This window comes from Patiria miniata, unplaced genomic scaffold (genome assembly GCF_015706575.1).
Source record: "Patiria miniata isolate m_02_andy unplaced genomic scaffold, ASM1570657v1 HiC_scaffold_15, whole genome shotgun sequence".
Classification (NCBI taxonomy): Eukaryota; Metazoa; Echinodermata; class Asteroidea; order Valvatida; family Asterinidae; genus Patiria; species Patiria miniata.
In genome coordinates, this window is record NW_024037053.1 from 108,949 (window position 1) to 125,631 (window position 16,683).

Below are 16,683 nucleotides of genomic sequence, written 5' to 3' on the forward strand. Positions count from 1 at the left end.
GTAACAATCTAGTGTTTTAAACGTTCAAAATCCATGTTGACTTCCATTAGGATTGTATTTGTTGCAAATAAAATCCTGTATTGTTACGGTCATAATAGCTTTATTAATGGACTTTTTTTCTGAAATGAAATATTTTGATGCCAAACATCATGACAAATTAGTGTACGAAAACTAATTTTAATGTAACGTGTATTTCTTGAGTTGTTGGCCCCAAATCGGGTTTGGTGGTGGAGATCGAGACCACTATAATAGAGGGCGCGCCACATAAATAGTGGTCTCGGCAACGCATCAACACGGATGCTGCACAATCGTCACCGACACCACGAAGTAACACTCTACCGTGTTAAAGCATATTTTTTTCGATTTTCAGTTTTTTGGATTTTTAAACATTATTCATCAAGGCCTACCATTGCACGAAGTTTCAAAGCTTCAAGAGCTTTACTTTAATAATTACGCAAAGTATCTATGGCAACTTTTGCGCGAAAGTGACAATTTTCGTTTTCACGAAGTAACACTCAAGTTCCATTTTCCATTGCAATGCATGGCGCGCACTCTGCTCATAAGTGAGCAAAAACGTTTTCACGAAGTAACACTCTTCTTGTAACAAGTTACATGAGCGCGCGCGCGCTGACCTGAAGTTGCACTTTCCTCGTGTTAAATACATTGAAGAGTGTTACTTCGTGAAAACGAAAATGTACAGTTTCGCAGCTTTTTCGGTTTCACGAACTAACACTCATCTTTTTTCTCTTATTTCTTGTTTATTTAATACACAAACGAGTGAAAAACAGCAGATTTAATAAATTCAATTCATCAAGTGTCCACAACGAGAAACCCAACTGAAAAAACTCTGTCGTTTTGACGCAAAGTGTTGTTTTAGAAGGCGTTCAACTTTAGTTGCCGTTTTCTCCGATTGCTAGTTTTTTACTGGTATGTAGATGGGTGTTACTTCGTGGTGTCGGTGACGAATTGAAGAAAAAGAACAACCTCGTTTCCGATGAACTACTTAAGAAATACAAAATGGATTAAATTGAAATTTCGTGCAATTAGTTTTCACGATGTGTAGCAAGAGTAGTTTGCGTGGCGTGAGAAACCGTGGAGCTATAAATATAATATGATCGTAACAATCTAGTGTTTTAAACGTTCAAAATAAGAGCCCTTGAGGCCTGCGCGCGCGAGCGTACCGTGGGCATCACCTAAAATAAAATGGCTTGCTCGTCGTGATTGGTTCATTATGTATCCGCAGACATGCATGATTCATATTACTTGAAAACAAATGAATAATGATGAGCTCCACGAGATGGTAGCGCTCTTGGCTTCACCACTTGCACTGGTCTTTTTTCATGCCAGAATCTGGGGCGTCAGGCGTCCGGGTAGACACGCGCGCTTTGACCAAAGGCTAAATACGCGCACGAAGATGGCGCGCGCACGTGGTATGTTCCCTCAACCCTTGGGTACCGTTGCGTCGGTTCTCGAAAGTGCATGGTCAAAGTGCCATCTTATTCCACACACACAACAAAAACTTCTGGCGTGTTAATTAGTGATGAATAATGAGCCTGATTTAAGCCCCGATGTCTGTCCAAAGGTTTAGTTTAAAAAGGTGTCTCGTACGTTAATCATGTTAAAAAGTCAACCCCTTCTAGCCTAATCCCGTCCAGGTATTCCGTCAAATACAGACGGAAACTTTAGAAAACACTCCAGACTTTTTCTAATTTGCAATATATGACGCTCTGAAACCCTTTTGAAGAAATGATTTTCATGTGATTCCGTTGGACCGTAATTAGGGAATAACAGTGTGAGGACCCGGTCTTCATTGCACTGCGTCACATTATGACAGGTTAGGGATGGCCGATGTTAATAAGTTGAAGATTTTTAATTAAAAGGCCGCATCTCAGTGATTCCCGTTTGCTATTCCCAGATTCGCAGCATTGTCAATGATGCTAGCATATCGTGACTTGGGGCATGGAGGAAGGAATATGCTTGGGGCGACGGTGATCCCTGGGTAAAAGAAGTGTGAAGTGTTAATAGTATAATTTATATGTACATGTACTTCTACTTCTAGAAGTATAAAATGCAGAGTTGATGCGTCGCAGAAATTACCAGCTGCTCTCTCGTGATAGTTTCTCGTACCACACCACCTTTTATTGTTTATTTTATGGAGTTGTTTGTTTGGTGAAACCATAGAGCTATGGGTGAAACTAAGGCGGATATATAGATGCACCATTAATCAAATCATTTACTGATCCTCTCATATTTTGGGAGTACACTGACATTTTCACGTCACATCAGTCTCCCTAAACTTGGGTGATTTGTATGTAATAAATGCAAAATCGGCCGCCCATAGCTTTGAGCTTTTCATAGTAGTATGGTTCTATTTACAAGCGCCCCACGTTATGGAAATGACAAACAGAAGGACACACGACTTTTATTAACCCAGCCGCCCACCCATATTTTTTTTACTAACCAAGCTCAAGGTAGCCGCGGATTTGGCCGGATTTCTGGCCGCGCATTCAGCCACAGATTCAGCAGCGCATTCACCAAAAGACAAAAAATCTATAATACATGCGGCATAAGGTGATCTATTTTCAAGATCACTACCCCTTTAAAACAAGGTGTACCTCTCATGTTGTCAAAAACTCGCAATTTTATTTCATAATCCACGAGATCATGTTACTGGACACACTGAATTTTGGTATTGGCTTCAGCCGAACACTAATTGGTGCCTAATTAGCAGAGTTGCTGACTCGAGTCATGTGACTTAGACTCGAGTCGGACTCGAGTCGCTATTTTTGTGACTTGTGACTTGACTTGTAAATACCAGCTTTGACTTGTGACTTGACTTGGACTTGCAAACAATGACTTGTGACTTGACTTGGACTTGCAAACAATGACTTGTGACTTGACTTGGGATTGCAAAAAATGACTTGTTACCAACCCAAGTCAGACGCTACTCGAGCGACCCGTTGAATTAAGCTATTATACTTTTAATTAGCTTTTTCATTCCAGAAAATAGACCTCAGTGACTGAATCCAGTAAAATGAATAGTTTCCCACTAGTTTAAAAAGTGTTCAATAAGACCGTCACAACAAACTACAGTTTTCAATGACCAATTGTCTCTTGCTTAATGTATGGGTTGAACAAACTTTGAAAGGAACCTTTCATGAAAAGAAAGCAGGCCTTTATCAATTGCATGTAAAATACCGGATAGCCTAACCCATTGGTAGGCGTTTAGTATACATGAAAATTGAACAATAAAGTGTTAGTATACTACATGTAATCGAGTGAGGAAGTCTTTTTTTCACGGTCATCTCAACATTTATTTTTACAATGTAAAGTAAATTTATTAAAGTATACAAAGGGCTCATATCCGACAGATATGTGATAAACTACAAGAATAGTAATTGCAACACATTGAAAAAGGGGAATAAAGGAGGCATGTTCAAATAACTCGTAAGTTCACGCCAGGTTAATTCTTTTAGCTTATTACAGCTGGACAAAATAATGTGCAACTTGAGGTGTTCTTGGACAAAGATACTTGTGACTTGACTTGTTTTTAGACCAAATGACTTGTGACTTGACTTGTGACTGGACCTAATGACTTGTGACTTGACTTGGACTTGCAAACAATGACTTGTGACTTGACTTGGACTTGCAAAAAAATGACTTGCTGCCACCTCTGCTAATTAGCCCGTTCAAGTGACCATATTTTCCCTGCACAATAATTGGTTCTATTCGGCTGCGTATATCACTGCCTATTTCAAACAAAGTGTACCACGTGCATTTTGTAAAAAAACTCGCATTTTTATTTCCTAATATACGAGATCATTATACTGGGCACACTTCATTTTGGTATAAGCTTCAGTTGAAAACTAATTAGTGCCTAATTAGCCCGTTAAAGTGACCCTATTTTACTGCACAATTAGAATGCGTTCTTTTCAACTGCGCATAATTATCACTGCCCCTTTAAAACAAAGTGTACCTCACATGTTGTCAAAAACTCACAATTTAATTTCATAATCTACGAGATCATATTACTGTTCACATTTAAATTTGGTATTGGCTCGAGCCGAACACTAATTGGTGCCTTATTAGCCCGTTAAAGTGACCCATTTTACTGCGACCCCAGGCAGTCAGTCATTATACGCAGCCGAATAAAAACCAATTCTAACAGTGCGGGGAAATGGGGTAACTTGAACGGGCTAATTAGCTGAAGCTTATACCAAAATGTAGTGTGCCATGTAACTTGATCTCGAAGATCATGAAATAAAATTGTGAGACTTTGACAGCATGTGAGGTACACTTTGTTTTAAAGAACATACAGTTTATTGAAATTCAATCTGAATTCAAGTGAACAAAAATAAAGCACTCTGATAACTCAAGAAAAACACATTGCACTGAATTGAAATTTCGTCCAATAATTGTTCTGGATATAGGACTCAAACGTTTTGAAAATCGACGGGAACACTATGCAGAATAAATTTATAATGATTCAAAGAAAATACAGTTTATTAATCGCGAAAAACTCAATCCGAATTCAAGTCACTTTTAGTTGAATAAAAAGAAAGCACTCTTTCTGGAGATGATAACTCAAGAAAAACACATTGCACCGATTTGAAACTGCGTCCCATAATTGAATGATGATATACGACACAATAAATTTGAAATTTGACAGAAACTGTTGAAGAAAAAAATTAATACAACAAAAACAAATACTACAGTGTGTAAGGGCACTCCCGTACATTTTACCAACATCAATTTCTTCCAAAAGAGGGCGCGCTACACAAATACTGGTCACCACCGTAAAGACGTCTGTCAACGTGGATCAGGATCTGCCCAAACGAAGTTGGCATTAAGTGAACAAAAATAAAACACGCCTTGTGGAGACGATAACTCAAGAACGACACAGTGCACTGAATTGAAATTTGGTTCAATAATTGTTCGGGATACAGGACACAAATGGTTTGAAAATCAATGGGAACCCTTGAAGATTAAATTTAATATGATTTAAAGAATATACAGCTTATTAATCGCGAAAAATTCAATTCGAATTCGAGTCACTTTTAATGGAACAAAAATAAACCCCTCTTTGTGGAGACGATAACTGATGAAAAAGACATTATATTGATTTAAAATTGCGTCCCATAATTGACTGTGATATACGACACAATAGTTTCAAATTTGACAGAACTGTTGAAGAAAAAAAGTAATGCAACAAAAACAAACACTACAGTGTTTTAAAGAGGCAGTAATATACGCAGCCTAATAGAACCAATTATAATAGTGCATGGAAAATGCGGTCACTGTAATGGGCTAATTATGCACCAATTAGTGTTCGGCTGGAGCCAATACCAAAATTAAGTGTGAACAGTAACATGATCTCGAAGATTACGAAATGCAATTGTGAGATTTTGACAACATGTGAGGTACAATTTGTTTTAAAGGGGCAGTGATATGCGCAGTTGAAAAGAACTCATTCTAATAGTGCAGGGAATATGGGATCTCTTTAACAGGCTAATTAGGCACTAATTGGCGTTCGGCTGAAGCCCGTACCAAAATGAAGTGTGCCCAGTAACATAATCTCGTAGATGATGAAATAAAATTGTGAGTTTTTGACATTACGTGTGGGTATATTACACTTTGTTTCACTGAAGTGATGCATTTACTTTCAAACGTCTCCAAAAGCGTTGAAAAATACCGCGAAATGTCACGATTCCCATCATGCAGCTAATTTAATAGTAATTATTGCGTCAAAAATTGTTGCTTTTAAACGGTTGCTTAAAATATTGTTATTTGCCCGTTTATTATGGAAAATTCGTTGATTAAATGGATCCCCTTTTGCCGCATGTATTATACACTTTTTAATTTTGGTGAATGCGCGGCTGAATAACTCGCTGAATACGCAGCCAGACATCCGGCCAAATCCGCCGCTACCTTGAGCCCGGTTTTTTTACTCGTGCCAGTCGTGGGCAAAATATTGTGCATGTGGTATGTTTACATTATTATTTACGATAGATCGATCGCTGCAAGTTGGCTCATCATTTTTCAACTGAAGTTCCCACAGCCTCGTACTTGTAGTCGCATTGTATACTGCAAATAGGCAAAACAAACCAAAAGATGACGGAAACCGATTCATCGACATCGAGGAGAAAGGGCAAATTCGCAGCACTGATTCTTGCAAGAGGCGGAAGCAAGGGCATCAAGCTGAAGAACATCAAGTTGCTGGCTGGTCACCACTGATTTCTTGGGTCCTCCGATCAGCCGTAGATTCGGGAGGTATAAAATGACATGCTATTATTTTTTTATAGTAACTTTATATATTCATAGTAATTATTTTTTTCTTGTAAATATAACATTATGTAGGCTATGTGGCTAGGCAAATTACCATGAGTGCTTGTCAACAAAGACCCAGACAGCTCAACCGCTCCACACTGACATGACTGAGCGGGGTGTCTGTCAAATTTTGCGGGGCTCTGTCATGTCTGTGCCCGGCCCGATCTGGTACGGTGTCGAAGTCTGTCAAGCGAGCTAATTTATTTTTGAATATTCATGATCTTACGATTTGGCCCTTATTATTGAGTTCTGATTGATAATGATTGATAGGCCTAAGTCAAAGTGATAACTATATGACCATGATAACCCAGAGCACAATATCTTTCTCTTTAAAATGAACTATGAAATGTCATATTTGTTTTTTTCTCTCTAAAACTTTTTAAAGCAAACCTTATTAAAGGAGATTTGGGTGAGCAGTGTTCTCGAAAAAGTGTCACATCACATGCATACATGCCTGAATGCATCAGCCCATGTAGTTATTTTAGAGAGGAATTTAACATCATCAATTGTGAAATTAATCAAGTTTTGAGTGGAATTGTCACATATTTATAAACGAAGCTAACTCACACATGCTACTCATAACGGTTATTAAATTATTGTCAAGAGGAATTTAAATTGTTTTTTATCCATTTAAGCCTTTAGTAGCGCCAGAAATTGCCATGCCTATTACTCATTGTAACCGCCTGCAACCTTTGAGCACTCCATGTTTGATTGATTCTTCAGTGAATAAACACAGTGTGATACAATGTAGTACATTAAGTGCTAATGAGTTAATTGATCCTTTTTTATTTGTACAGAATTTGACGAAGTGTGGGTCTCCACTGATCATGATGAGATAGCTCGCATCTCGGAGGAGTGGGGTGCCAAGGTGCATCGGAGGTCCGCGGAAGTGTCACATGATGCCTCCACATCCATTGAGACTGTACAAGAATTTTTGAAATTTCATCCAGGTAGTAAAATTCATTCGAGTCACCTCTCCCACTAGACTACTCACCGTCGATATCAGAATTTTCATTAAATGATATATCGGAAATCCAATATCGAGAATATTTGATATATTTATTGATTATCCCATGTAAAAAGTTAAAGACCATAAAGATAACACTTTGATTTAAAAAAACCCCAAAAGTCCCAATTTTCCACGGTTTTCTCTGGAGCATATTGCTCAAACTTTTTAAAGGGAATGTATAAGGGAATGTGTGTAATCAATTGCAAAGAAAATGCGGAACACCTAAATATGAAAATTTCGGAGCAGTTTTTGAAAAAGAGCAAGTTTTCTCCAACGCTGGTCGGCCGACCAGCGTTGGAAAAATGCAAATTTTCTTGAAAATGTCAGCGCACCAGGAGCCACGATTTTACAGGATGCTTTAGACTGTCATCCCTAACAATCCAGTATGGTCTTTCGTGATGATTCGATCATTTCGTTTTATGATGTTTGCAGATGTTGTATCTTCCCTTTAAAATAAATCTCAGCACTGAGAGTTTGTCCAGAATGGACAGGTTCTTTTGAGGTTTTACATTGGGGGAGACCGCAAATTCTAGGAAAGGCAGAGCGCAAAGCGACGTCGCTTGACATTTCGCGATGTTTTTAGTTTGAGTCACAACCACAAATTGCCACCCGACTTTTATTTCATTATACAGCGAACGTTAAACACATAGAAAAAAAAAAACACAAACAGGAGATATATTGTGACGCTAATCTGACACAATTGTGATATGATTCCTCAATTATAAAAATTAAACATTTCGAGTGAACCGAACTCAATGCAAATTTTTTACAGAAAATAGTAGGCCCAACAATAAATATGCTTCACAATTTTGTAAGAAAAGTAAAATAACATCTTCTTTTTTTTTTAAATTCTTCTACAACCTAAGAGGAACATTTTTTTTGGGGGGGGGGGGGGGCCCTGTATTGTAAAACTTGGAATGGAGCATATAAACTAGTGTTACATTAAATAGCCTTTGTTTCAAAACCATTGAACTGAATCTAACAAAACTTCACAGAAAAAAGAAAAATGTTTGGGCTTATCAATTCTATAATTGCATTTGAAATATTTTTTTCATAAATTGTGAGAAATCTGTATACCCTCCAGAGTGACTTTTTGGGGGGGACGCCCTGTATAACGTACATTTGGGCTAGGTCTGGCCATAGTGACCGTTTTAGCCGATTTTCGGCTAAATTTGACAGATTTTTTTTATAAAAAAACGAGTTTGACAGAAAATTTGACAGAATGGATTTTTTTGGCAGATTCCTGGCAGAATTCCGCAAAAATGGTTGTTTGACAGAAAAAAACAAAGCAAATTTTTTAAAAAATGGGAAAAAAGGTCTAAAAAAGCTTCAATCTTTTCAAACAACCCCTTGCAAAATTGGATAGGTTACCTGGTCTAGGTGCTGAGGTTCACTGAAAACCAGACTTTCGTCTTGACGCAACCGCATTTTGCCTGAAGTTTACGCATTTTCATAACATCTTTATGTTTTGTAACTATAGTTTGTTTATAATGTAATTCTAACATTAATTAAGGGAATATTACAACATCTGCATGTGATATGAAATGTTTATAGTGCATTGCGAGTAATTCTGGGGAATTTGGCAGATTGTTGATAAATCTGACGGATTTTTTGAAGTGACTTTAGCAGGATTTGGTCATGACCTTACAGTCACCCTGGGTCTGGCTGAGTTTGTATTAACGAGAGTCGACTGTATCTGTTTCTCCCCCGTCTAACAGAAATTGAACTAATTGGGCAGATTCAGTGCACGTCGCCTTGCCTCCAGCCATGGCACCTACAGGGCCCCGCTCGTATGGTCAGGGAAGGAGGCTACGATTCGGTGTTCGCCGTCTCACGCAATCATCTCCTCCGATGGAAAGAGGTGAAAAAGCCAGGTATGTCAGCTTTCAAAAGCCTTGGAGAGAAGAAAGCTTCTTAGTGCTCTTGTGTGACCACTATTTATACAAAGACATTTTGCGTCAGGGACATGTACATTCAATATTGGTAATATTGTCTTTCACCGACATCATTGTTAAAACACTGTTTACACAGTGTTTAAGTGGCGGATCCAGGGGTGCGGAGGAGGTGCCCCCCCCCCCCCCCCCCCCCCCCCGCAGTGACTGCAGTTTTCTCAAATAAGGCCATTTTTCCACTTGATAGCCCTTCTGCAACCCCCCCCCCCCCCACGGCCAACTTTACTTCCCAGAGATTAGTTGAGGGTGGAGCACAAGTGTTGTGAGTACAGCACATGCCAAATGAGGCTTATAGTTCCTGTGGACAACGAAAAGTACTCCTGAAAGCTCGCAAAAGTCCTACTTTTATCTACTTTTGTCCTCCAAAGTCCTACTTTTGTCCTGTTTTTGTTTGGAAATTTTGATCCTACTGCTCTACTACTTTTTCACCTGGGTCTGCTTGAAAGCTTGCAAATACAAATATTTGTTTCACCAAAAAAAAAGTTTTTCAATATAATATAACATTCATTATAATATTTTTCTTCAAATTAGGTTTTGCCCTTACGCCGATATACATAACATAATATAAACATTACATAATATAGGGCCTAAACTATGAAATAGAGGAAAACCTATGTAAAATCAACCCTCCCCAACACACACTCATACATATATTCTAAAATTTAATAATGGTACACATGGTCATACGTATTTCACCACTGTGGGTATATTCAGTGACACTGCAAAAATGCATTGGATTTCCTTTATAGATACCTTTATAAAGAATCAATAACATCCGTTTGCATAGCATGCAAGCTACACTTTGAGCTGCTATTTAGAACATCTGGTTGTGATTTCTGTTATTGAAAGGGATTGTTAATTGTCCAGTCTTGTGTGGATTCAGTTTTCCATACTAGATCCTTCAGGACTTTGCTGTACACAGCATATGCAAAACAAATAAACACCCAGTTTTAATTGAATAATGTTAGCGCTGTTACATGTTTGCATTTTCCCAGTACGTAACAGTGCGTTTGTTTATGGTGTAAATTGTGGAGACACACATGCAACATCATCGATGTATCGAGGACAGGAACCAAATCGAGGACTCCTCGAAGTAGGATATAAACATCCACACAACTATCCTTTCAAAACTGGGCGTTTTTTGAGTTATTTCTGTATTATGCGTGTAAAATTTATTCTGTATAAATTCGAGCTGTTTTGATGCTAGTTGTGATTTCATTCGTAAAACCACTTTTTTTTTGCATTGGTGATTGGTCACCGCTGTTCCCGAGACACACAACATGTATATCGTACACTGAGAGCGACACGAAAAAACGTATTCGTACCGTACTCCTTTGTGTCCGATGTAAACAAGCGGGTTTTTCTCATCTTTTCTCAGGAACAGTAATACATTAGGTTGGGTTTCCTTTCAACCAGATGTTTGCAATAGGATAAGTAAACAATCCAAAACATGACATTTTTTAGGGATTTCAGGACCTAGTGCCCCTTTAAATTCTTGCAAGAAAATTCACAGATTTTTATCAATGTGTACTGAAAATCAAAATCTACATTTCAAAACGTAACACTCCATGGCGGTAGTTTACAGCGCTTTACATTGACCATGTCATGTTGTACATTAAGGCCTAAGCTAGAGTTGTACCAAATATATTTCTATCATTGCAAATACAGTCCTTCTGATTTGAGGCGTGCGATCACACCCCCACACCATCGCACACCTAAAAGCTTCCTGAGAAGTGCGAATAATTGCACGCCTGAATTTCCCTAGACCACAGATCACACACCCAGAAAACCACACACCTAGAAAAAACACATACCTAGAAAAATCCAGGTGTGTTTTTTTTCCACACGCCTGTGATTTTCAAATCAGAACTGCAAATATTGTACTTTGTTGTTTCGAATTTTTTTTTTTGCTCTGAGTGTAACGCCCATAACAATGGAATTGCCCAAATGTTGTAGTTTTTCATTCTGGCCATTCTTTGTGGAGTACCATCGATCACAATCGATTGCATAGATACCAAGTGGGTAAATTTAAACACGGGAGTCTGTGACTAGACTGGTCAGTGTTTGGTACAAGACGTTCACATGAAAAAGTGAGCACGGCCTGGCGACTTTTACACGATCTGTTATTATTATTACCTGTGTTTTCATGGCTAACTCTACCTGTTTGGCTACTACACATGTTCCTGTCTATTGTGACTTCCTTTGCAACGTAGTTGTTTGTCATTTTAGGGCATGAATGTTGACCAAGTGGCTATTTTTCTTTCGTAATTTGTGTTTTGAAGGTGAGCAGACAGAGGCAGAAAACTTCAATCCCGCCAAGAGGCCGCGGCGGCAGGACTGGGCCGGTCATCTCTGCGAAAATGGAGCCGTTTATTTTGCAACTCGGGAACTGCTCATGAGCGGGCTCTTCCAGGGAGGAAGGTAAAGTAATAAAGTAGGGAAGAAAAAGTTGGCAAAAAATATTCAGGGCAATTTGAAATGGCAAAAAAATACCTCAGTTTCCAATATTCTGTTTTGGACCAATTTGATTGCCCTTGGCAAAACGTGAAATTGTGTGCGCTCACTTGTTAATTTTTAGCATACTTATGCATGCTTGAAAAGGACTCCTACATCTGCATGTATGAGTATAAATGAAAGTACACACGCCTATGTCAACATATAAACATTAACAACTAAATTTATACATTTAAATAACAATTTTACTTTTCAAATTGTGCAAAAAAGCACTGTAAATTATCATCAGCAAAACATCCATCAGTGTGGACAATTCAATTTTTACTTTGGTAAAATTTGGAATAAATGTATATTAAGAAGAGCGTTTGGTTCATAAAAAAATGCATGAGGTGTCTTCAAAGGTTATACTTAAACATGAAAATGTTACTCTTGGTATCATGTAAACCATGAGCAGTTGATAACTTGGGCTTGCCTTCTTGCCTTGCGTTGTTTTAACTACCAGGGTTGGCTATTTTGAAATGGGGCCAGAGTACAGTATTGACATCGACACCGACGTTGACTGGCCAATCGCGGAGCAGCGGGTCATCAAGTTTGGTTACTTTGGCAAGAAGAAACCGCAAGGGGTACGACTCGTGGTCTTTGCAGCAGACGGTGTTCTGACCGACAACATGTTACACATCACCTCTGCCGGTAAGCTGCTATAGATAAGCGAACGAGGAACCAGGGAGCTACGAACTGTCGGGCCCCCGCCAGGCTCCCATAGAGCAGTGTTGCAGTCGAGTACTTTATTCGGAGTACCGAGTACTGCCGAGTACTTAGTTAACCGAGTATGAGTGCTTGTACTTCCGAGTACGAGTGCTTGTATTCCGAGTACGAGTACGAGTACTTCTATTTCCCAATGCAGCCATACGGCAAATGCTTCATTGTGCGCCCAGGCCCAGTCAGACCGATATACAGACCCACTCACGGCTAGCTGTTAAATGTGTTTGTCCGGACGTGCACAGAGAAAAATCAGGAAACTTTCATTTCTCTGCAAGCCAATCAACCATTTCCAACTGAAAGTATCGATAATAAAATAAGGCCGTGGTAAGTCAAGCTAAACCATTTTTTTTGTTAGTACTGCTTTTCGAGTAAGAGTACTTTGATGATCGAGTACAATTTTGATATGTCGAGTACGAGTACTTTGCTGCCCGAGAACGAGTACCATCATTTCGAGTACAAGTACTTTGACATTTGAGTACGAGTACTCCAGTAGTATTGAGTACCATTTCGAGTATGAGTACTACAACACTGGAAAAGTACACACGTAAATAAAGTGTAACGTCCGCGGTACAGATGCTTAAATTGATCAAAATTTTGGGTTTTTTACACAAGGTTATGTTTTTGACAACAAATGAATATTTGGCATCCGATATATATCTTGTACCCACTTACACCCCTATTTTTTTCTTCTTTCTTATTAAAAATGTGCTTAAGTATTGTAGCATATTGTATCTTGACTTTTTCTCTTTGGCAGGCGATGAGTTTCGTTCATACAACTTCAGCGATTCCATTGGCATCCAGGAATTAATACAAAAGGGAATGGCAGTCCGAATCCTGAGCTGTAAGTAGTTGTCTGAAGCCACAATTCATTTTGAATTTTCAAATGTCAAAGTGGTTCAGGGAAACTTTTGTCAGTACGCTCGGAGTCATTGTGAAAAAAGTTGAATGTAGTAAAAAAATCTCTGTGAAGTAAAATCAATTATTAGTCATGCATTGAATCCCATTGAAGCAGAGCTAGTTATGTGTGGATTACAAGATATTTACAATACGTTTGTATAACTATCATAATTATTCCTGTGTTTTTTCCCCTATTCCCCTTGAGCTGGTGGATTTGAAGTCATTGTTTTCTTTCTTCTGCAGGTGAACAGAGCATAACTCACCAGAAATACGCAGACAAGCTGAATCTGCCTTTGACCATGGGATGCAAGGACAAATTAGCCGTCTTGGAAGAGTGGAGAAAAGAGTTGCAGCTGGACTGGCTGGACATTGCTATTATGGGTAAGTTAACTCCAACCTTCCCAGACCCTAACTTGGCATTTTATTGCAAGGAACCTATCTCCATCTAGTTTTGCAGACAAATCCATCACATCCTGACAAAAGTCCTCACACATAGACACAAGTCCTGACAAAAGTCCTCACACATCGACACAATTCCTCACAAGTCCTCACAAACCTCGCAAGTCCACACAAGTCCTCAAACATCCTCAGAGGTCATTACAAGTTCCTAACAAGTTCACACAAGTCCTCACAATTATCCATGTCCTCCATGTCCTCAAAGTCCTCATGTCTCACAGTTCTTCTCAATCCTCTTAAGTCCTCACAGATCTTCACAAGCCCAAACAAGTCCTCATACATCCTCGCACATACTCAAAGGTCTTTGCAAGTCCTCACAAGTTCACACAAGTCCTCACAATTCTTCACAGGTCCTCACAAGTCCACACAGATCCTCACAAGTCCTCAAAGTCCTCACATGTCTTCACAATCCTCATAAGTCTTCGCATGTCTTCACAAGTCCTCATACATCCTTACAACTCCTCAAAAGTCTACAAGTGCACATGAGTGCACCCAAGTCTTCACAAAAGTCTTAAAAGTCCACACAAGTCCTCACATGTCCTCACAAGCCCTCGTGCACAAGTCCTCACAAGTCGTCAAGTGTAGGGCTGTCCATTACTGAATAAATTAGTATTCAAGTATTAAAAATTCGCTGATCAAGTTTTACATTTGCTAGCTACAACAGCGTGCCGCACCTTTCAAACTTTGTAAGCAAAGCGCCCCAGTGAAAATGTGTGTGCTGCGTCGATATTATGGGCCTCTGGAGTGTTTTGCAGTAGGCCTAAGTATGTTATAACTGTCCATGGTCTTTAACCTTTGAAAACAGAACTGCATCATTTTTTCACTTCATCTATAGCCTACAACTGATCAAAATGTAGAACAGGTTTTATGATGTTTAAGAAGTAGCAAAAGAGTTATAACCATTGGAGAAACATTACCGTATTTTTCATGTTTGAAACATTAAGATAATTTTGAAAGCCTTACAATGACCAGAAAGGCATGTTTGATTTGATTTACTTGTCTCATTGCAGGGTGTGACACGCCAGACTTTGAATGCCTGAAGCGCTGTGGGGTCAGCGGTTGCCCCGCCGACGCACAAGCGCCGGTCCAAACAGCGGTACAGTTTGTCTCCAAGCTTGCTGGCGGCCGGGGCGCGGCCCGGGACTTTTGTGAGTACCTCCTGTTACTCCGGGAGAAAGCCAAGTCGGCTGTGGAACAAGAGAAATGCGCAACTCCGAAATAGTTGGCTCATTGCTTAAAAGTTTGGCTGTAGAAGGTATCCAACCTCGATAGTGGCACCTCACTTTCAACTAGGCTTGCATGGTACTTTTTTGTAATCCCAAAACCTTTGTTGGAAGGTGATTGCTTCACACTACATGTACACTACTAAGATGAGAGTGAATTTTCTTACTCTAGTTTTCATTCAAGGCCAAAGGTGTAAAGATGAAACCATGTTAAAGGGAGTTGTCAGTGAAGTTTTGTAGAATCTATACTCTAGTACATTGTGCAGTATCTGCACCGTCACAGGCTGAATCATAAACTCATTCAGTTTTGTTGTGTTGAACAGAAAATTGAATTTGTTTTGTTAAACTTATGTTTTTTCCCCATGTACTTTTTACCAATAGTCATGAAGTGAACATGACTTCAATTCGGGCCAAAATTAAATTAATAGTTCTGCTTCGGATTACATGGCATTCGAAAATAGGGTAGGTAAGTTGGGAATCTTTTTTTTCTCCAATTTTTGTGTGCAAGATCATATGGAGGTGTCTGCGTGTAGTCAAGGGTAAAAGTAGAAATTGGGGTTTGGGTGTTTTTTGCTCATAGCAGAACTATTTTTTGTTTGGCCTCATAGAGTGCCAATGTTGTTTACTTAATGAAATATATATTACTTTGCTTACCGGATGACTGAGCTAAGTTGAGTTTGAAATTCAAAACTGCATTTCGCCCCCGTAGAAACAGACTTCCATCCTGTAGGAAAGAGCTTGCAGATTATGTACTTTTTGTAATTTGTAAATCTCCATGATTTGAGGTTTGAGGAATTCATGTTTAAATTAGCTGAAATTGTTTATTGTAAAATTGATATTTAATTGTTGAATTTTATTTTACAGGTGAGGTAAACGGACTAAAATATTACTGAAATGTACTTGTGGTTATTTTATAGGTGTTTTTTTTTTTGTGCTGTACAGGGCGACCCAAAAAATATGGAACCCTGAAACATGTGCCCTTTTTTCCAAAACGTGATCTGTGAATTTTTATGTTTTGGATATCAGATTAAAGCTGAGAGTTTTTTCTTCCAAATAACGAAAAAAAATCATGAAAACCTGGCATTACCAATGGCATTATCACAGTTAAGAAACAGTCAGTTGAAGAGGTCTTCCATTTGTGCAATTTCTTTAATATTTTGACAGATTTGTGATGCTGAAAAGGTTTCATAGGACTAAAAATGATAAGATACCTGTTTTGGTGGAAAATAATAGGTATTTCCATCAATTCATTGGTTCTGTTGTCATATTACGTGCCTTGTTGTTTGTAAGGATTAGGACACAATGCGCTACATGTATTTCATGCACAAATAGGTACAGTGTAAATCCCTTAACTGTGGTAATGCCATTGGAATGCACCAAAACGATAATTAGCATTTTCTCAGCAACCTAATGTGCTGTTGTCATGAATTTTTTTCCCAGAATTTGAAAGAAAAAATTCTCGGCTTTAAATTGATATTCAGAACATCATGTTTTTGGCAAAAGGCAAATGTTTCAGGGTTGCATTTTTTTTTAGGGTTAGTCACCCTGTACAGTCGTCATGCAACTTATCTGAGAAAATGTGCGTTTTGTTGTGCTATTTACC

General features: G+C 38.8%; 1 protein-coding gene across 1 annotated transcript; it reads left to right on the forward strand.

The window, feature by feature from the left end:
• Window positions 1-5,964: 5,964 nt before the first annotated feature.
• LOC119722285 (N-acylneuraminate cytidylyltransferase-like) lies at window positions 5,965-16,266 on the forward strand. Its single transcript, XM_038192327.1, is given in 9 exon segments — window positions 5,965-6,223; window positions 6,226-6,270; window positions 7,125-7,277; window positions 9,055-9,210; window positions 11,571-11,709; window positions 12,245-12,432; window positions 13,259-13,345; window positions 13,645-13,782; window positions 14,868-16,266. Coding segments are annotated over 9 exon segments (1,230 nt in total). The 5' UTR covers window positions 5,965-6,111; the 3' UTR covers window positions 15,080-16,266.
• Window positions 16,267-16,683: the final 417 nt, after the last annotated feature.